This window comes from Echeneis naucrates, chromosome 6 (assembly GCF_900963305.1).
Source record: "Echeneis naucrates chromosome 6, fEcheNa1.1, whole genome shotgun sequence".
In the NCBI taxonomy this organism is placed as follows: domain Eukaryota; kingdom Metazoa; phylum Chordata; class Actinopteri; order Carangiformes; family Echeneidae; genus Echeneis; species Echeneis naucrates.
In genome coordinates, this window is record NC_042516.1 from 6,513,007 (window position 1) to 6,535,577 (window position 22,571).

Sequence of the window (22,571 nt, forward strand, 5' to 3'; positions counted from 1 at the left end):
GCATGTGTGCGTAATGTGTAGGTCTATAAGTAATGGGTTTTTTGAATCAGGAGACCCTGGAAGTAGTGGGTCATTAAAGTTTACATAAAAGCAGACTAAGTAGTAGACAGACAACCTCCCCTTCGATCTCTCTCTCACTCTCTCTCTCTCCTTGACACCACAGAGACGGAAAACAAACCACTAAAATGTCCATGGCAGGCATGAGCATGGGGATCCCGCTAGTGCAATGCTCCACAAAGGCCTAATGTCTTTAACGGGTATCGAAGATAGAGGTAAGAGAAGGGAGAATGTGGGAGTGAAAGGAGAAAAAAAGGAGGAAATGAGCTACCCAAGTAGAAGACAGAGGGAATAAGAGAGCGCAGAAAGGAGAAGTAATACAACCTGGAAAGGGTCATTAGTATCACATAGCAGAAGTTGGAGAGGCAAAAGGTGTTGTGTATGAATGGGCTTTCCTCTCCAGGGGAATCCCCCTCCATGACTAAGTAAAGCCAGGAGGGGGGGGGGGGGACCCCATTTTACCAAATTCATCCACCTCCTGTCATTTCACCTCTGCCTCTCACTTAACCACTGAGATGTTCAAGTGTATTTGGTTTTAAGAGGTGATGTGGAGACAAGCAAGAAATGATCTTTAATATATCGTATCACAACATCACAACGGGCAGCGCAGCGGTTAGCGCTGTCGCAGGTTCGATTCCCGGCCTGGGGCCTTTCTGTGTGGAGAATGGATTTCCTCCCACCATCCGAAGAAGGCATGTTTGGGTTAATTGGTGACTCTAAGCTGTCCGTAGGTCTGAGTGTGAGCGGTTGTTGGTCTCTGTGTGTTGGCCCTGTGATAGACTGGTGACCTGTCCAGGGTGACCCCGCCCTCACCTAGAGTGAGCTGAGATTGGCTCCAACAACCCCCACGTGCCGGAAACGGGGGTTGAAGATGAATGAACAACGTCACATATTCACAATATGAATTAATAGAGGATGAATCCATTGGCGATGAGACTTTTATCTTTTCCTCTCATCGCTCATCACTTGTTGCTCATCATCATTGTCATCATCGCTGCAGCAGCATTGTGTTTCAACAGGCTTTCGCTGTTATCGCTGCATTTGACCTTTGCGCTGATTTAGTGGCTGCAATCAGGGAAATGGTCGTTCGTGCAAACTTGATCAGCGGTGTTTTGACTATTGCTCCCTCCCACACAGGGAGGAAATGCTTGGCCGAAAAATGTGGCTGAAAAAACAGAAGAAGCACTGAACCTATAGTGAGTAAAACAGCAAGGAAGAGTCTCCGACAGATAACGGGTGGACGAGGGAGCTAGCTAAAGTAAAGAAGAGGATTAGATGAGATCAAAAGCAAGGGAGTCAGGGCGGAAAAGACAGCGAGGAGGAGAGAGAAAGTGAGAGAAAGAGTCGTTGCACATGCCCTGGTTGTGATTCATCCCTTAACTTGTGGTGAGGACCAGTGAACAGGCAATGGAAATTTCAGCAAATGTAAATATGCTTTGGTTAAAAATATGGTGGCTTAATGCACACCACATGTGGCTCTCTGGTGGGGCCTGCTTTATTTTGACGGGAGGAGAGACCGAGGAAATGCGACAGAGGCGGAGAAGGGGAGAGACTTTGAAGGAGATATTAAGAGGGGAAATTGAGACACAGTCAGCATGGCCTGTTGACTGCAGCTTACCCTGGGCCTTTTCCACGAACACCACCTTCGAGTCAGGGAGGAAGTTTAGACCACTCAGGAGCATCATTTTGCCTCCCGTGGCGGGGTAACTGTCCACGCTCTGCTTCTCCACCAAGGGAAGCTCCTGTGCTGAGCGCTGGGCTATTTAAGGGAAAAAACACATATGCATACATATGCGTGTGAGCCCACATAAACTCACTGCTGATCTATATCCACCCCAAGAATCAGAGGCCCAGCTCACAGCCAGTAAAACTTGGCTGGCTAAACAGGCTTATCAACTTTATTATGATGATTTCCTGACCCCTCAGTACAAAGATTTCAGCCAGCAACTGTTCTTTCAATGGCATTGAAAAAGGCAGACAAATGTTCAAAACAATAATCTCACAGTCTGTTGCGTATTCATAAGTTTCCATAAAGAAGCCTGCAACCTACCACCTGTCTCTGCTTTCTATGAACGTGCTAAACTTGCTCACTTTTGACTTCTGGCAAAGGGCGACCAGATTCGCAGCCATGGTCACATTTATTGTCACATATCTGTATTTCATTTGTATTTGATATCTGCTATCCACTTGCATAGCTTTAAAGCAGGAGCTAAGGAAAACACTAAAAAGATTTGGATAAAAAAAATAAAAAAAACCAACTTGGATTAACATCCACTTTGGACCATAAACTGTAATGCCAGTTCCCTTTTACCATGTAACTTTAATTGGCTTCAGTGGGTGCAAATAACATCACGCCTATGAACAAAACTAAATGACAGAGAAACAGAGGTTTCTTTCAATGCACTCATTGAGCTGTGCCAAAACTGGGGCTGGCGAATGACCTTTGTGGAACCTGTGCTAATGGGGCAGTCTTACCACAATAACTTGTGCACTCAGTCATAAAATGCGAATTGAGGTAGATAACACGTGTGACTGGCATCATGCACAATGCACAATCTACTGCCTTGGCAAATTGCTTTGATCATATAAATATTATTGGGTGCAGAGGCATTGAATTTGCTCCAGCAAGTAATAAAATAGAAGCTTGGTTTATTGGATTACAACAATAGATGCCACCTTTTGCTTAAATGGAAAGCCAACATGAAAAAAAGCACGCCAGTGTGTGAGTTTATTCCTGTGAGCGAGACTTACAGCATTCGATGGGGTTGGAGGCTGTCTGCAGGGACACTGTCCTCCCATTGGCCTGGTTGATGTGCACTCGGAACACCAGCCTCACGCGTGTGTTCTTACGTCCGATATCTGTTTCCCCTTTGCGGAGCTCAATGTCCGAATTACGAAGTTTCAGGATCCCTGCACAATCAATTCTAGGACAGAGGCAGAGGCAGGTGATATTAGCACCATTCAACACCATTCTCTTTATTATACACACACACACACACACACACAGCCATGCATTTGTGTTTTTGGTTTGAAGACAGACCTACTCCAAATCCACTGTATTATTCACAAAATATTTCCGACACAATATTTGATAAGAAATGATACTCTCAACAGAAAGATATAGACAAAAGCTGGTGTGATTATTTGAGCACCAGACTGAGAGACAGAACAGAGCTGCTCTGCATCAGAACCAGCTATGACGTCCCCCGCTGGTGTTCCAAATCATGCACTGGAGATTCTCTGGAGCATGACCACGTCATTATTAATCCAGCTTGTCATCAAAGACGGAGCCGGACATTAATGACTTCACATCACAGTTTTAAAGGGTCACAATGGTCCAAGAATTAGCAGCTCTCAGGAGGTATCCTTTGGACCCGACACACAATGGCTTAACACTATCACACATGGCCCCATCAGCGGCAGGCATCATATACAAAGTCATATTCTTCATACGTTTATGGCTTAAACCTCTGTTAATCATTGCCACATGTAGCAGTAAACCCCTTTCTAAGCTGTCTCTCTTTATTTATTTCATTTCGCAATTTGGGAGGTAAAAGGGAGAATTTTCTTTCCCTTTTCTCAGTGGAAAAAGTGTTCATTTTCAGACGTGGCCTTTCATGAATTTAAATAAAACGAGAGTGGCTGGTAAAAAAAAAAAAAAAAAAAAAAAAAAAGGTAAAGGAATACGAATGGGATATGGTTTGGCATTTCAATTATTTTAGATGGTAGCTATTTGGGCACTATTCCTGGAACATGGTAAATGTCAGGTTTTATACCGATCCATTTTCCTCTTGACTTTGGTTTGGACAATTTGAATAAGTAAGAGAAAATAACATGTATCACAGACTACCCACTCCTTATCAGCTTTGTTTGATATGTTCATGAAGTGTTCTTATATATATATATACACAATGGTGAATATTGAAGATTTGACTTTAGTTTTCCCTGACTATACAAGCAAGGGAGTGTTTGGATTGGATGGCAGACATTATATTGTTTGGTTATATATATTATAGAACATTCACCGTGTGAGTTAAAAGCAATTCTGTATTTACTGTAAAGGTTATTTAAAATCTTCATTTATTCATTACAGTAGAGTATAGAGTAATCCATTTATTGTATTATACATAAAGTAATGTGCAACTTTAAACATCTATGAGGAATTTTCCAGGAAGACAAGAGAAAGACTGAAACTGTCTTTTACTGCACTTCTCGACAGCCTGCATCCCACACAGTGAGCGAATGATTGCTGAGGTGCAAGCAGCAAGATGGATGCAATGTTATCAAGGCGACTGTTTAACAGTTGAGTGGAAAAAGACAGTCAAAGGCTGTGCTTTGTTTTTGACCTTTCATATAGTTGGGGAAGAAATAGAAAGCTTGCTCTCCTCTTTTTCTGCCATCTGTGCTGCTGACAAAATGGCTAAAGAAACTTCCTACTGCATATTGTGTTCAGTATCATATTCATCCTCAGAATCAATTCAGTCTGGTGAAACTGGTGAAGGATATCCCAAAACATGAATCATACAATATAAGGAATCTTGTGGTACTGCTGGACCACGATTGGACTTCCATAACAATAATGTATATCTATTGTGTGGCAAGAGGTAACTTTGCCACAAAGCCCATGCTCGTTTAAAGTGGTTTTATCAATAACACAAAAGTTCTGGGCCACAGTCCAATAAATTCACTGCTCCCTAGTCTGAATGGAGCCCCAGGACAAGGAGCCTCTGCCCGGACACACTGCATAACGCAACTGCTAAGTCTGTGGGGAGGACAAGTGAGGCCAAGCCTGATTTACATCAGCTTAGAAATTTTGTTTTTAAAAGTTAAGACAATATTATACTTCGCTGAGTGTTTCAGCCAATCCGGACAATACTTTCAGAAAGTAAAATACATCGGTGTGGTTGAGCTTGTGGGTGAGCAGAGCTCATTCAACCTTGTTAGCAGACAAAACTAGATTGTTCGCTAAATCACAAAACATTGATGTCTGCCAACCTATGTGGTAGCTGATTTAAGCAGATTTGTTATTAGCACATCCTTTTAATGCTTCAGAGTTGACTACCAGTAGTGCTGTTTGTTATCTGAAGTGGAAGGGAACTAGACACACAAGCAAATTCCTGTCAGGATTGATCAGACATAGTCTTATCCGATAAGGTCCTTTTATGTTCATGGTGCTACTGCTGTTAATTTAGAAAATGGTCTTTTTGTCAACTGTGAAAATATATCTATTGAGTTATGCCTTTTGACTGCAAGGCTGATATTGTTCTATAAGAGTAATCTTTCCACTTTTTAAAACTTCTTCCACTTTGCTGGTCATCAGTTGGCACTGTTTTGCTATTGCTCAACAGCTATCGCAATTGCTAGTTTTGTTCATCATGAGTACAGATTTTTTCATGGCCCATTGTAAGCTACAGAGACCATGCGGTGCTCAATATGTCTTTGCTCTAGGGTGGTTGTTATTTTTTAAGATGTATACATTTGTACTCTGGACTTGAATTTGGCCTCCTGGTTGGACATTTATTTTAAAGCTTCTTGTACTTATTTCACCCTGTAAGAAGTCATAGGAATCATGCATCTCTGGGGGCGGAGGGTGAACGCACAAAGTTCTGAGGTGTATTCAGAAGTGAAGTGCAGTGTGCTGTACAGTACCTATCATCAAGCATTCTGTTTGTAGAGGTGGAAAGTGCTGAGAGAAAGAAGACGATGTGTTTTTGTATATTTTACAGTAGCGGTAACTAGAGAAAAATGTGAAAGGAGAAAAATGAATAGGTAACTTGTAGAGGTTTTGGGCACTCACATGGCTCTCATGTTGTTTTCAGGCAGCAGAGGGATTTCCAGAATTTTTGTGTTGGATTGCATGACTTCATGGCTGGCAGTGGAGACGGTTTTGCCAGTGATGCGGTGGACCTGGTAGAAGGCATGTGGTCGCAGGAGGCGGTCGTCTGCGGTCCCTATGAACAGCTGCAGGGTGAGCGGCTCGCTTTCCATGTAGCCATAAAGCTGGCGGGAGAACAAAGGGACCCAGGTGAGAGGCAACATCAGGTTTTAAGGCCCCCATCTGAGGCGACCCCTCATTTAGTAAATAGAGATTGAACGCACATCAGCTACTGATAGTTAAAGGGGCCTTTAATGATAGACCCTGACATGGCAGAGGGGCTGTGAAAATAAGCACTTTTTTCCTTGTTTGTTTTTCAGCTGGGTTGAGGACCCTTTTTCAGTGGTCTTTTTCGGTTAGTTCCTTTAGGGGAAGCCAAAGAAGAAAAAAGTTTTTTGATGTCTCAGAGTGTGCCTGAGGTAGGGATCTCCTGAGTACAGTGGCACTGAGGCTGATGGAAAGACTGGCTTCACATCACTTCGCTGTTCATTAAAATCTCACTGCAGCTTTAAAAAAAAAAAAAGTGCCTACAGAGAGGAAAGCAGTGAACAGTGACTGAGAATAAATTGAAAGAAAGGACAATCATTACGGTCTGCCCCAAGGTGTGAGCCACACCATGAGAGTTCATGAACCTGATCATTGAGTTCATACACATTGTCTTATGTAGATATGAGTCGCACCTAAAAGTAGAAACCAAACTTTTGACATACTCAAACCATACATTAAACCAAGTTGTGTCAATAAAATCAATTAATATGATGGTATGCACATGTGTTCAATAAACTAGCAGTGGACACAGTGTCCACATTCCTGTTTTCCAGTCGTTCATTTGACTTTCCGACAATGCGATAGGTAAGAACGCACAAAAAAAAAAAAAATAACAACAATTTAATGGCATTTGGCATCCAGACAGAATCCAGCCTCTCCGCCTTTGGGCAGTTATGAACATGCATTATGATTTCCATTAAAGCTGAGAGACAGTGTCCTACTGTGATGAAAGAGACTCCTGTATCAGAACCACCACTTCAAACAACTACCACTTCCTCGAGCCTCTATTAGCTGCTACGCTTTAACCAATAAAAAGATCAAATCTTAAAAAAAAAAAAGGGAGCGCGAACTCCATGGCGATGCATAGTTTCAAAACTAAAGGGTCAAAGGCACTTCCAATGTGAACTGCCAATTTGTATTCAGTATCCCTGGATAAACAAAATTTGATGGGTTAACCAAGTGTTTAATGGCTCAGAAATATGAACATACAGACTGAGCTGCACATTCCAAAGTGTGGCGAAAGAGAACTGATACTTTGTGAGTGGTGTCTGACCAAAATAATTTGCCAACCAAATGTGGATTTCTGGTAGAACCAACATTACACTGTAGACCTCCCAGGATATGCTTTCTCCTTGAAGTGCAAAATGGTTGAATGGTCATAAGGGCGGATGTTGGTCTGGGCTTAAAAATGTCTTAAAAAAAAAAAAAAAAACTACGAGGAACCTGAAAAATCCATCTGGTACATAAAAAACTGAGAGGACTCACTTCTCATTGTGTCGACCTCCGTGGATCCACCCACGTGGCTACTTGACCACATGTGACATTTACTGGGAGGGATCACTTACTCAAGACCAGGACTCACCAAATCATGGCCGCTAGAAAAATCCCACAAATTGGTCAGATGCCCCACTTTTCTTTAAACTCCGTCCCAGCGAAAACAGTGGTACTGTCAAATGGAATAAAAGACCCCTGCTGTTTATCTAACAGGCTGAGTCATATAACAAAATGCAGACCACATGTAACCTATGACATAATCTGATTAATGGGTTTATAATTACCTTTGTGAGGGTGGTCAGGGATGGGGGTGAGAGGAAGAGGAAGGCTGGTGGAGGACGGGGGAGCTACGTCATAAGAAGTCCATGGAAATTAGAGCTACAATGTCACGGACACCTAATGTCTTTGGTCTGAGAATAAATTTGTCTGGATTCTGTATTAGAAGTTGTCTGGGTTGATAATAAACATAGAGACTAAGTGTCTTTGGTCTATTCTCGATGACAGATCTTTCCTCCAGGGCAGAGGACATGCTCTTTTTCTTCCCAGTTCGACAATTTTCTGTTTTAATTATGTTCGATACAAATAAGACTGTGATTAGTCTGTAGAGTAGGACGGATATCATTTTGTCTCAGTAATCGAGGCACCAGTGGCTTTCTGCGTTTTTGCTATTTGATTCAGATATCAAGGGAGTGCAAAGGGAGCGGTGACGTTGTCATTCATCTCCATTTGCAAATCGTCCTATTTTTCTCTTCATCGTCACATAGTGTCTCCAGCAGCTGTCTTGACCTGTGAGCTAGTCACACATGCTAGTCATCAGTGAGTTAGGCCGAGGTCAGGAGCTTCTTGAAGTCTTGGCATCCCAAGGGACCACTTCATCTATGCAGTGATCTCACCAGCAGACCCCACTCTGCTTGTTATATTTTACTTATGGTGTCACCAGAGGTAATTATCCATAGCCGCACATGCTACCAGTTACTTGTGTATTGACTCTTGAGAAGGGTATTGTGGAGCATGAGGTACAGATCTGAAACAGCGGAGCGTGAAATTGCATGACGTTTCCTTATGATTTAATAAAACACAGGCAGCCGTACCAAAAAACAGTGTCATCTGTCACTTTAGCCTTGGTAAACTTCTTTTGGTTTTCTCAGTGACCTCCAACAATTACCTCAGCTGCCACGTGGCTGTGAGGGGGCCCGCAAGAGATACAAGGTGAGGGGGGGGTTGTTGGTCTTTATCCCTTCGCCCCTCTTGTGGTAGTGCCCGATAAAGGTGGTGTCGTCACACAAAGCCTTAGTGACCTCATGGAGGACAGGAAGTGATTAATGAGGTCGGATAGTCCTCTTGGTGACGCTGTGGTCTTCCCAGCAGCAGACCAAGGAGTCTAGTCCCCCCTGGGCGACCTCCCTTGATTCTTTTACCATATGTGCTCCCCTGACCCTCTCTCTAAACCCCCTCCCCACACACACACACACACACACACTTTGCTGCTGCTAAACTCCTATGATGCTCACTAAAATGTACACCACAAGCAGTGCACAGAACTCACTTTTTCATTTTACTCTCAACGGAAAAATAAGTTGGAAGGGGAGAGTCGAGATATTGTCGTAAACTTGAAGCGTGTGCTTCACACACACCTGTGACCTCAGCTTTGTATTTGCGTCTAATACTGGCTGTGCAGTTGGACCAGGGAGCTGCTAATTTTGACCATATGAGCTTCTCTTGCTGTAACTGCAGCCTATCTGGCACACGTACGTACGTATATTTATTTTGAGATAATCTAAACCGAGTTTGAATTGAGCCTTGATTTTCAGCTGTTTCAGGGTGCCAACTTCTGCCACTGTGTCAGCGAGATCCATTTACACTTCCCACTGCAAGCCACTGCTGCACAAGCCATTTCTGATAGCTGAGGCTCAAATTAACATTGTGGATGTGGCAGCTGATGCGTTAATTATGTAATTGTACGCAGCTGTATTGTCTGGGTCAGTTGTGTGTATGTGTGTGTGTGTGTGTGTGTGTGTGTGTGTGTGTGTCTGTGTGTGTGTATGTGTGGTGGAGGGGTGCGTCCCAACTGCTTTCAACCATTCATTGTGTCACCTTTCAACCATTGCAGATCAATCATTGGCATCGCTATAGTAATTCTTTAAGTCACTTTCCATTTGTATTATATATATATATATATATATGGCATATTTTTGTTATATATCCAATAATAGTGACATTCTTCATGCTGCCAACAGCTGGCCTCAATAGGGATTAAGAAAGGATTTGAGCTTGTAGTGTTTAATAATTACTTGGTGGTAAATTAAAAGTGTCTGGCCTGGCTAGAAATTGAGTGTGAATACACTCCACAGGCCTGCAGTGGGCTATCTTCTATCCCTCTGCAGTGATTTCATCACTGCCTGGAGAAATGTCATGACTCGTAGAAGTCCACGTGGCGCAGAGAATTGGAGAGAGGAGGAGAGAATGGCTTGAAGCAGCATTGGAGGGGGAGTTGGGGGGGGGGCGAGGGAGGAGAACTACAACAGCAGATTCAGGCTTTTTCCCATTATCACGCTCCTCTCTTTCTGTCAAGTGCTGACAGTCACACAGCCAGCCTTTGCTGTACCCAATTAAGTGTACACTCATCCAAGTTGTCTCTCCTTCCAGACTTTACTCTATCACCCCCCTGCCCTTCTAATCTCTCCAGTGGCTCATATTGAATGCATAAGGCAACATATGCAATCTTTTAATGTGCTGTGTTTCCATGGCTCCAAATGCAGCTTTTATAAGTAACCAAACAGCTATATCCCTTAAAGTTTTTGTTGAACCGAGTACCTCAGTGTTATGTCATTGAGGGCATAGTTTCAAGTACGAGCCCATGTCTAGACCAGAGAGGGTCCAAATTCCATATAAAAAGAACGGCTTTGTTACCAGCACAGTTTGCCGTAAGAAATGTCATCCAAACCTAGAGAGATTTTTCGTAAGATGATGCACGGACAAACGCCGTGCCCCCCGATAGTGCGACTGCCACCAGCATCTTGTCTCATAAATCTGTGGGCTGTCTGGTTATTACCGCAAACTTGTGAAAACGATGCGCATATCGCCCCATTTTTCCACTTCTTATTAACTGGTAATTAGTGGTAGCCCAATACCAGTGTAAGGGAAGCCCCGCAGATGGAGCAATTTAAGAGTGGCATAAATACCCCTGTGGGCAACGAATAATAACCCTGACTAAGCTCTAACAGCACTACGGGGTACACCAAGCCCTTTGAATCTCAAACAAGAGGCGGCAGTAGATTTAATGAGCAATTAGCAGCTACAGTACTGTATAGGATGCTGTAGATCAGGGCTTTTCTTGGAGACACTGCAGAGCCAGCAAGCCAGCAAGCGCCGGATCCCAAGGTGAAAATGCACATGCGAAGAACTAAGCACATGGTCACCGCAGTCTTTTATGTTCAGTTGCTGCGGAAACATGCAAATCTAACGTGCGTTATGTACAGTTGCAGGGGAGAAGAGATGGGAATTAAGTCACGTACGCATTGATAGGGATGATGGCCACATCCTGCTGAAATTGCACCATGTGTGTTGCTGCTTCAGACTTAATGAGAGAGTGGGTGAAAGAGAATGTGTATGTGTTAAGGGGTAAGCCCGATAGGCTGGTCATTATCCTGCATGAATTAGCCATATGCATGACCGCAGTGCGTGCTGGGCGATAGGTTTAATACTCCACAGGTGTTGTTTTCTGCTATAACCAAGTGCCTGGTGGATAGCCATGTGTTTCTTGACCGAGATTGAACCTGAAAGTCTTTGCAACGTCTTCATCTGAACCCACATATTTGATCAAAGATGGGTGGAGTTAGTAACTATATTGTCGACTGAAATTATTCAGTGCACTTCTACTCCACCTCCCACCCCCTCCCACTGTTCTGCCCTGGAAAAAGCCATCAGTCAATGTCATGGCGGTCTTTTGAGTGAAGTTAGACCAGGTTGTTGGTTTCCCTCAGCACAGCTACGAAAACCATCCTTGAGACGGTTTGGCATAGCTGTGGTGAGAGAGGAGAGCGTCTGGAGCAGTGTGAGAGGAGCCGATAGAGTAACCCTCCATCCCCTTAATGGCGCTGTGGTCTGCTACAGTAAATAAAGTGGAAAAGCAGCCACGGGGGTTCCAAAATTGACCAATCGTGACAGAAGACGTTTAAAAGCTGCAGATGTACGAGTCCAGAATAAATGTTAAAGATTTGCGCCAGGAAGTGAGGTGAGGGGCAGGGGAGTAATGAGTCGAGGTAACCCATAATCTGAAGGTTTTAGTCATTGTGCGGTGGGAGTGTAGACACCATTCTCCCCATCCACCTATCCCATCCTGCACTGCATGTTTTGCGGTTAAGTGCAAAAGTGATGTCACACCTTAGAGATGCTAGACTTTCCTTTGGGTAGATGAGGGAAACACCTCTGCTTGTTACTGAATAGGACGCAAAAGCGGTGAATGAACAGATGAGTATTTTTGGGTCGACTAGCTGTCAGTGACGGTGGCTCTGGGGGACATGGGAAGCTGTAGAAACAATGTATCCCTTCTTGTTTTTCATCTTACAGTGCTTGCTTTCCAACACACATGTCACCACCACTCGCTGCATGTGTGTCTGATCATCCATGAGCCAAAAAAAAAAGGAAAAATAATTGAGCTGTGGATGACTGGGCTTCAACCAAGGGAGGCCTGCTGCTGTGGGTTTGGGAGATGGTTGAAGGATGAATGGTTCACAGGGAGCGACATCCTCAGGCCCCCCCCAGGGAGGGAGGGAGGCACCGGTGTGTGGAAAGGGGAGGTGGAGACCGATGGGCGCTTGGATTTTGACTCCTATCCACCATCACCCCCCTCCCCCTCCCTACACCGCCATGCTGAGGCAACCTCAGGGCCACCCATGCCCTAATCAGCAGGATACAGAACATCTCCAGGGGCAGCAGAGCCAAGCCCCAGCTGCCTGGTGATTCCCTCTGCCCCTTCTTTCTCTCTCTCTCAACTTGATCCAGACTTAAGCACAAACACACGAGTACACACAAACACACACACACACGCAGAGACTTCCTTAGCTGCTTCCTACAGCCGTACCCTTGTGCCATTATTGACTCATTCTCCTCCTGCCACTCATTACCGCAGGGCACCAGGGACCACAGCGTGCCCTATGCTCCAAGACTGCAGAGCGGTTTCACACAACACTACAGCGGAGATTAAGACTGTGATGAAGATTGAAACAATCAGATATGCGAGAAATCTTTGACTCAAATTTAGCAAAAACTCTGAAGATAGAGGACGGTCTGTTCTCCCATATTTTCCCTTCTAGCACATACAGATGATTGTCTAATCCTTGGCGATTTATCTTTCTGCGAACTGCCACGCTTCCAGTGGTTTCCTTGTTGTCAATCCCTTCAGACCTCCCAATTGACTGCACATGCAATATCAGTGGCGTAAATCACTCCGCCCCAAATAAGTAAGAGTCAAGTGTAAGCTATTCTGGCAGGAAGGGACACTGCGATGTTAAAGCAATTGTCATCCTATTTTCTTTGTGACTATTACTCATTAATACATTCTTCACGTTTATGGTAAGCAATAAATTAATGCCTGTGCAGTCTGAAATAAACAACCCATGTCATCACTCTTAATGTGTGTATTGCAAAGACCATAGGATGCCAACTCATGACTTTTCACCCCCCACACACCCAAATGAATCATAAAATGGCATAAACTGAATCAAAAGTAGCCTCACCTGCTGCAGCTGTGCACGGCAGGCTGAATCTGGGAGGTGCAAGGGTAAAATGTTGATTCATGCCCATGTTGGTTTATGAAGGTTGGAATTGAAGGGGGAATAATTACCTGTATTTACAGAGAAAACCCGACAGTTGACAGTCCTGTTTATGGCACCACACAGGCCAACAGCTGTCAAGTGCTTTTGACATTGAGCAGACGGGGATGTGCTGACAGCAGCTCTGTACGAAACAGCTGTGGCGCTAACAGCGTCTAACGTGAAGTGTGCGACAATGGACGACCACCAACCTCAAACAAATTTTATCTGGATGTAGTATTTACTTTGGAGAATGAATAGAATTTTTAAATTTGCTATGTAAAATCTGTCCGTTCATGCTTTAACAAACCACCACCAAAAAAAAATAAATAAATAAATAAAATAAATAAAGATTACCTTGCCATTACTGGGTTAAATACAGTGTTAGTTTGAATGTATGCATTAACAAGCGAATTGACCCTCAATCCTAAAGACAGTGACATGCTGCTAAATCCCCACCTTAAGTAAACTAAGATGTCAGCACAGTGTGATGACAGCGTAGCTGAGAAAGGAGCTCTGTGCTGCTGGCAAGACTGACGTGTGCTCTTTAAGTGTTCGCCAAGCGCAATAGTGAGAGACGATGGTCCTGCTCTATACTAATTGAGTCAGCATGCACTGCTGCTGGTCAGAACGACCTTCAGCAGCAGTAGATTGACTCCCGGCTTCAGGGTGCGTTAAATAGCACAGCATTCAAGCACATGCAGAAACGTGCCCTGTGCTTCAGAAGTTACAAACAAGACCTGGTCAAAAACCCAGAATACTCAGCGCGTGCTGGATGACAAACATAAAACTTGGTTGAAAAGTCATCAAATGTCATGACACAATATGCTAATTAGCATAAATGCAACATTATGGCATCATATTTACATTATGCCAAGGTACAGCCCTTTATCTGTTCGTGTCTTTGCTGCTGTCACAAAATGTTACATTCAGTAATACACCTGTATCGACAAGAAGGCTTCTTTTTTATTTTTTTCTGTTGTCAAACAACAGACCAAGTGTGCAGCACTGACTGGAAACGTTGGTCATTGATACTACATGTTAACCAGTAGTAGATAATAACAAAATAATAAACGCGTTTTCAGCCCATTTCATTCATATTGAAAGAGCAACAGTTAATGAGGAATTTCCATTTCTTGGTGGGCCAACCAATAACGTCATTTCATCACACAGTCAGCTAGTCAGTCACAGACATTTGGGGCTGGTCTTGCTGTTGTCCAGCCAAAAGGGCGTAGAGGTTTTCAACATCCAGACACACCTCAGCAATTTCATCTTATATATCTTTAGAAATGTGTAAATGAAGACTAACTTGAAAGGAACTGTCGACCGTCCATTTTGTCAATTCAGTGATAGAACAGTGGCAGAAACGAATTTGATCATGAGAAAGTGAAATTAAAACATTGCACATACAAAAACAAGAAAACATCAAGATCCAGAAAAGAAACCTGTGCTGACTTTGCTCTGTGCCGTCATAAAGTCTGAAACAGTCAAACATCCATGTCACTAGCTTACTGTTGGGACAGGAAAAAAAGCGCTCTGTAGCAGTACGCACTTGTCTGCTTGTGACTACTTATGCTGTAATGACAGTGAATCATTACGCAGTTTAAAATGCACAAAGCTAACCTTGTCTGTTGTAAACAGCAATTTCCACAGTAAGTTGTTCAGATTCGATTTGGGATACACTCACTTTCTGTGCATACAGTGTATTACAAGTGACATACCTGTACCACAGGATGTCCTCCAGAGAGCGCTTTCACGGCCCCGCGGCTGCCCTCGGTCTCATAGTGGGCCCTGTGGTGGGACTTTGGCTGCACTTCGATCTGCAGGTTGTATGGGCCGGAGCAGGACGGAAGCTGCCAGTCAAGAGCTGGCAAGGATGGGCTGAAATAACATACGCATGTAAAGAAATAATACACAAAAAATAATATTTTCGACTTCACAAATTAACCTTTATCTAGCCGATGAAAGATTTAGACTCAGGCCTGGTTATTCTTTCCCAAAAATGGGAAGTTTTGTTCTTAGTTTGCTTGGTGTTTAAGTATGAAGAGTGACAACCCCTTTTGTTATTTTTTGCTTTTCTATTCTTAAAACTGAAGTCACATTTGATTCACCACAGCAGGAATACAAGGTCGCTGTTTTTCCATGGTTCGTTAACTGCCAAGGAAGTTCACATCAAAAAGACCTAAACTTGCTTTAAATTAGCTTCAAATTAAGACACTTTAATGTAATCCAACTAGCTGGAACTGTCTCCATGTCATCATAGCCTATAATCTAATCAATTGAAGTCATTTGCTCACGTGCATAATAATTAGTGGCCACTTTCACCAAAAATAAAGGAGAGTCGAATATGGCCTGTTAGAGAGCAGTGTGTTTTTGATTATGGTGTGACAGGTGGAAACAGACAGACAAACAGAAAGTGAGAGAGGGGGGGAAAGACATTTCTGGGACACAAAAACAAATTTCACACTAACTGGCAACCAGCCTGTCCCTTGATATAATTTTTATGCATTCCAAATTGATTACTGTAAAATTATAAAATACAACCACACTAGCACTGCAGACAATGGATTTATGCAGGGGAATAAGGTCAGCAGCACACCCTGCCTCGGAGCATGATATCTCGTTCTCAGAGCTACAGCTGGCTTCCCTTAACATCATTGTTCTCGAGATGCAGAGCGAGAGCTTCCCATGTGAACACCGTGGAGATATCTAAACCAAAACAAACACATGCAAGACAATATTTCTCTGTGCCGGATGCCTGGTAAACGCAAACCCCTGACCTGAAGGGTGGCTCAACTGAAACCAATCTCTGGCATCTTTGTGGAACTTTCGGGCTGTTTGTTGACCCAAAACGAACTGATTTCCCCCTGCAGTGCTTTATCTGCCCAGTCAGTGCATGACATCACGTTTGCTGCACAGAAAGAGATGGGCTCATGGCGCGTCGGGCCGGAGCGGCAAGCTGCCTGATTAACCCACAGACTGCTTCCCCTTCAGCTGGACCTGTCACCAATACTTCCTGTTGCTCACTATCTTAATCAAACACTTGATTTCCGGCAGGAAAGAGTGTTATTGGCTTGGAAAAAAATCTTACGAGGGACATAACTGAAATTGAAAAGGCTAACCTCGCTCAAAATTTGAAAAAAATCAATGACAGAGCTGGGTGCATCCATATATGTGTGTGTGTCTGTGTGTGAATGTTTGTAGGTTGCTTTAGCAACAGTGGCACACACATACACATACGCATGCTCGGAAACTCCTCCCTGTGAAATATGATTTATGAAATAGTTTTGATCTTCAAAGAGAACTATTTTGGAAGTGAAGAGCATGCAAGTTTTGGATTTCTGCCTTTTTATATGGCCTTTGAAGAATAAAAACTAAAACAATCTTGTTCTTGCAATGAATAAATAAGTAAATGTGGAAATGAAAAGACAACAACAGAGTAAAGTAGCGGGACCGCTGAATGAATTCTTTTTCCTTTTTCTTTTTCTGCAATGTCTGGAAAAAATCATCTTTCGGCAGAATGTTAGAAACCAAAACTCTAAATAAGTAAACACTTGTTTTTGCTTCATTGTCTCTGCAAGACACTCAGAAGCAAGAATCCCGGTTTTGCTCAGCACGGACTGTTTGGGTGAGCATTGAAGTCAAAAGTATTTTAACATGTGCATTAACTAGGCTACAGAACTGCTTTGTTTTTTGTTTTTTTGAAAAACAGATGTAAGTGTAGTTTAACCTACCTGAGGTAAGGCTTGGGTTTAGACCAGGAGTAAGGGTGCTGAGGCACATCCAGGAACCCTCCACAGTAGTTCTCCTTCTTGAGGGCCAGTCGGGAGGGGTAGTCCCCATGGCAGAGCTCCCCATCGGGACCCAGATCCTCGCCACCAGGCTCGACCTTCAGGCTCATTGAAGGCGAGTGGTCAAGCATTGTCTTCCGTGCCTTGATAGGGATTCCCTCCCCCATGTCTATGACGCCGTCTGTGGTTAGAGCGTTGATGGCGGCCACGATGGCAGAGTTGGTGTACTGGTTGGTGTTGGCGAGCCAGTTCTCATCAGTGATGCTGACCCTGGGAGAGCCTTGTGGGGACGGAGCAGGAGACTGGTTGGGTGAGCAGGCTGTCTGATGGTAAGGTGCACCGTTGAAGCTGTACTTTCTCTTCCCAATCCCACCGCCTCCGCCATTGCCTCCACCGCCTCCACTACAGGAGGGAGAGTTAGGCCTGGAGCCACGAGGTTGAGCTGGCCAGCCTTCCTCAGCCATTGCTGCTATCTGTGGGGAGGTGGAGGGTGAATGGTGAGGAGATCCTGCAGGGCCGCTGGCATGCGGGCAGGACAAAAGTGAGGACGAGCCTCGGGGAGAAACGCATGGAGACTGCCAGGGGGAGTTCTGTGGAGAGTTGTCATAGTTGTAGAAGCCAGACTCATAGGAGGATGCCTCTGAGTTACAGCTACGTGAGGAGATGCTGCTCGCGGGACTGAGGCAGCTGGGATCACGATAGCCGTCTGCGTTGGGCAGCGTCAGCGTGACAATTGAGTTTACGCCTCGTTTGACGATGTGGTCCTCACTGCTGCTCTCTTCCACCTCATCCTCAGGGTACTGGCTGTAGGCAGTTATCTCAATACGGGGGCTTTCCAAGGCTGGAGCCCCATTTGGTCTCAGGCCGTGGGGCAGGTAATAGCCTGGTGCTGCATGGTTATCATTCTGGAGACTGTATCCTGTCTGGTGGCAAGAAGAAACTGAGATGACTGGGCTGGTTTGTAAGGTGTGGTACTGGTTGGCCAGACAGGGGTTCCCCATGCCCAGTGGAAGGGACAGGCTGACATTTGGTGTGTAGCTATATGCATCTGGAAAGAAAAAAGGAACACATTTTGACTATAGAGAAGTGTAGTGCATGACATTATGGCAGTAATTATGTCTGATTACATTTTAGAACAATACCCCTACACAACTCTCGCCGACATGTCTTGCAGCGACTGACTGCCTCCCTTCCTCGTAAACATCTGGAGAAGCTTAGCAATCATCTCAGAGCCGTTGTTGTATGTGGTTGCTGTGTAGTCGCGAGCTGCACAGCCACTTTGTTTGTTTGATCAGTTCATCTTAGGCTCTATTTGGCACATCCTGCTGTCATATGTACTCTACAGGAATTCCTCCAGCAGCGCTGATGGATGCTTTATTTGATTGATTGCATCACTCACTGAATGAATTAGGCCCTCCCCGGTGGAAAACACAGCACTATGGCATGGCTCTGAGCTTGTGATTAAGACAAAGAGAGTTTGCTGCAGTGTTAAACACAGATACACTGTAGCACACACACACACACACACACACACGGAAATCTAGGCAGTCAAGTGGAATGGCATACAAGCTCAGTCAGGAGAGGCGTATATACAGTCTGGCAGGTATGTCACTTCGCTTCGCCTTGTAGCAGCTGGCCTCTGCGTAAACAGTTGTAAACGTCACGTCTGGCTTTTATTGATAATGTCAATGATTGTAAAAGTAGTCACAGAATGAATGCCATTCAGGCTGTAACCCAGTGAAGGGCATTCCCCTTCATGCGGTGTGCTATATTTGTTAACCACAGCGCTGCGTATCACATGAAATGATGAATCTGTCAGACACCGCATAATATGTGGGTAGGCAGTCTAAAATTAGTTTATGAGAATCTATTTTCAGAGACTTTTATGTGATATTCATCGACAAAGTCAAAACAATAACTTTAATGAGACTAATGATCTTTTTATAATTGACCAGTAAATGACACTCAAGCATGTATGGAAAAGTCAAACCCGCGACCTTCCTTTTAAAAACTGGATAACAAATTGTATTTGACAAAAAAGAGATCTCCTTCGCAGAAAAGCAAAAGGTCATACCACTTCACAAATTTCTCCTCCAAAAACCCCTCACTTGAGAGTATGAAGAGGAAACCTTAGCTTGTCCCTCGGTACCCACCTCTCTCAGGTTCATTCTGAACACCTTGGCTGTGCTCAAACACATAGCTGAAATCAACCTCTCGTTGTTTATGCTGGAAGCTCATCTCCGCCCAGTGAATGTCCACTGAGTGCCAAAATGAAATCGGCTTTGCCCTCAGCTCCTCTGATGCTGTTCTCCTTCGCTTTACCCTCTTCAAGTGCTGAACAGATGATGATGATCTCCTGCCCACTCCACCCTTCGTGCCACACCTCCTTACTTCAGGCCTGACTGATTTTGCTTAGAGGTGCAGCTGTTATTCTTTCAGTTTTTTTCCCCTTTTGAACATGTGTGTGATCAGTGCGCTACACTGCAACACACTTCACTTCAGACACCCACACAAACACAGCGGTGCTTTCACCCTTGTGCTGCTGCTTCTTGAAACTTGGCTTTCCGTGGTCACATGCGTCACATCTGCTGAACTAACAAAAATTACACTATATCATAATTTGTGGGGTGAAACAAATGAAAGAAAAATAAAATGACTCACTCTTGCAGGCAACCCTTGTACAATTGTTTGCAGTGGGTTCACCATGCGGTGTAAGCAGAGTTAATTCGAAAACACTGACTATCACACAGATTATAGCGTGCTCTTTCTGTCCTCCACAATTTTTCCCAATTATGCTATCACGATCAAAACACTCTCCTCCCCACAACTAAACCAGCATGACTAAAGAATGGACGCGTTTATCCACGGGGATTGTGGTCGAGGCTGGGCTCAGACTGACGGGACCTCAGGGAGAGATAGGTGGTCGCCCGCAGAAGTCATCTGCAGCCTGTGGAACTAAGAACCCTGGGGCCACTTATTGCACATGGCTGACTATGGGCTATGGCAAAACACCAGTTTTGTGTGTGTGTGTGTGTGTGTGTGTGTGTGTGTGTGTGTGTGTGCGCGCGTGTGGCTGTGTGTCCATGTATGCTGGTGTGTCTATGCGTCCGAGCTTGTGTGTAATAATAAAGCAGCCCTCGGCAGTGCTAAAGCTGTGTGTGGTTAAGCATGTCTCCTTGTCAAGCAAGCTACCCAGCATCCCCGAATGCACAGATCACAGCCCCCCCTGCCCCCACACGCCCCACACACATGTCTGTTACCAATTATAAGTCCATGACTGAAAGGCTGAAATGAATAGTAATACAGCCTGTACCCGCGTCTGTCTGAAACCTCAAAGACAAAATTACATTTTCAAAATCTGCAATAAGCCGGTGACTTCAGCACTGGAAGACTCTGTGAATTAATATCAACTATAAATGACTTCTGATGGACCAAAGCAAATTTCACCACAAAAAAAAAATCTGAATCAAAGACAAGAAAAAGAGACTTCCTTTTAATGGCAAACCCAGGCTGAACCATCCTCAGCGGTGAAGTGCATCAGTGCAATATCGGGCAATGCCTGTGAGCTGCCTGCGGTACAGTCGACCCCTGACCTCTGACCTTCCAGTGCATGGTGGGGAGATTAGACAACCGTCCTCGTCATGGCATTACACATTTGACATGAACCTCTGATCAAGGGGAGAGCGAAGGAGGAGAAGAGAAGAGCAGCGTAACTCCAGCAACGTTTGCTGCAAGTGAAGAGCACCTGCGAGGACAGCTGGAGACACCTAATGGTGCAGATGTAAAATAGGTGCATGCCACCCCCGTTCAGAGTGAGCGCTGCTCTGGCCATGCAAGGAGGAAAAAATAAGTGTGAAGTGGGGAAAGTTTCCTTATTTACTAAAAGATACTGACGCCTGAATATTGTCAATCAGTCAAAAGTTAGGCTGCCACACATTTAAAGTTGTACCTAATCAATTTAACTGATATCACAAAGTATCAAATTTTGCACTGTTATTGTTTCACCAAAAGCTTAACACAGACTTCACACCAGCTCCCTGTTAGTTTGCGTGGGCTGCAGCGCCCTAAGGCAACACCTTAGCATCAAATGATATTTGTGAGGGTTTGTCAAAACGTCCTAAAGCCTTTTATTTTACCTTCCTCTGCAGACTTCATGTTGGCAGCGAGTGAGGTGAGCAGCTGGAGTCCCCGCTCCTGACTGGCTGTTGCTCCAAAGCTGAACTTGGAATTGACGCTCAGGCAGAAGGTATCCTGCATTCAACAAGCGATGCGCAACTTTTTTTCTTTCTTTCTTTTTTCTTTGCGGCGAATCGACTATAACACGCACCACGCTCACCGACGTCAGTACCGCAAGAGTCGTTTCAATCAATGAAATAAAAGCATAGTTCGCATAGAGAGAAATTTGGGGAGAGAAAAAGAGTGCACAAGTTGGGAGCTGTGCGCCTCGGTGACCTGTGCGCTCCGGCTGGACCGGTATGGACGCTGTGGGCTGCTGACGGACCCGGATGAGCGGCGGGAGCGCAGGTAGGAGATGTTCGGGGGACCGTGGCTGAAGTGAGTTTTGGTCTCTCTTAAACCCAGTGAAGGTTTTCAAGAGTCTCCCCGGGTCGATGACGCAGCGCGGTGTTGTCAGAGGGGCGGCTCCGGCGCTTTTTAAAGCTGGAAAACACCCTCCGTCCTACAGTCAGCGCGCCGCCCATCCAGGGATGACGCGGCCGGCTTCTGCTACCTCCCGAAGCGCCTGGTGATGTCTTCTGCCCCGGTATCCCATCGGAGGCGGTGGGAGGCGTGCGATCGTGTGTGTGTGTGTGTGTGTGCGCGCGCGTATTTAAACGCACAGACGCACACGGTGAGAGAAAACTGAGAGAGAAAAGAGAAATTGAATCGCAACAGTGACCGTTTATTGTTTTTAAATCATCGATCACTTACGCGGTTTTTTGTCAAATTTGAATGTATTGCTACTAAATCTGTCTAAGCACCAAGGGTTGGATTAAAACTCGTGTTCAATCAAAAATAACTTTTAAAAATCTGAACTGACATTAAAGACCTCAAGGAATTTATTAAATATTTCTGCTTTATTGTGCATATACATTTATTATATAGTTCACACATGGATAAAGCAAGTGCCTTAATACTAATACTAATAAAATATGTTCAACAATTGTTCCTTTGGTGGCTGTTATTTTGATTGGTGCTATGTTTTTAAATATTATAATTCCATATTTATGTCATGTTTTGGGTTCTGTCTGGTGTCTTTTGTCACTTGTCACGTGTCACTTTGTCGCTTGTCCCTTGTGTTCTTGGTGGTGTTTGGCCTGCTTTCCCTCCCTCCTGACCTCTGCCCGTGTCTCTCTGCCTGCGTCTCTGCCCATGTCCCTCTGCCCTTGTCTCTGCCCGTGTCTCTGCCTGTGTCTCTGCCCGTGTCTCTCTGCTTGTGTCTCTGCCCATGTCCCTCTGCCCTTGTCTCTGCCCGTGTCCCTCTGCCTGTGTCTC

The 22,571-nt window shown here is 44.6% G+C and overlaps 1 protein-coding gene across 2 annotated transcripts in view; it reads right to left on the minus strand.

Moving 5' to 3' along the window:
* LOC115045220 (nuclear factor of activated T-cells, cytoplasmic 1-like) overlaps window positions 1-21,774 on the minus strand; it is a 58,005-nt gene extending 36,231 nt beyond the window's left edge. Inside the window, exons 1-6 of one of the 2 annotated variants that reach the window (XM_029504799.1) lie at window positions 21,215-21,774; window positions 17,022-18,126; window positions 15,009-15,168; window positions 5,855-6,057; window positions 2,809-2,981; window positions 1,676-1,816 (exon numbers count right to left, since the gene is read on the minus strand). In XM_029504799.1, coding sequence (XP_029360659.1) covers window positions 1,676-1,816; window positions 2,809-2,981; window positions 5,855-6,057; window positions 15,009-15,168; window positions 17,022-18,126; window positions 21,215-21,335 — 1,903 coding nt within the window. In that variant the 5' untranslated portion in view covers window positions 21,336-21,774. Of the gene's footprint in view, window positions 1-1,675; window positions 1,817-2,808; window positions 2,982-5,854; window positions 6,058-15,008; window positions 15,169-17,021; window positions 18,127-19,231; window positions 19,311-21,214 lie in introns of those variants that run through there. The other variant, XM_029504800.1, reaches the window with a different exon arrangement.
* Window positions 21,775-22,571: the final 797 nt, after the last annotated feature.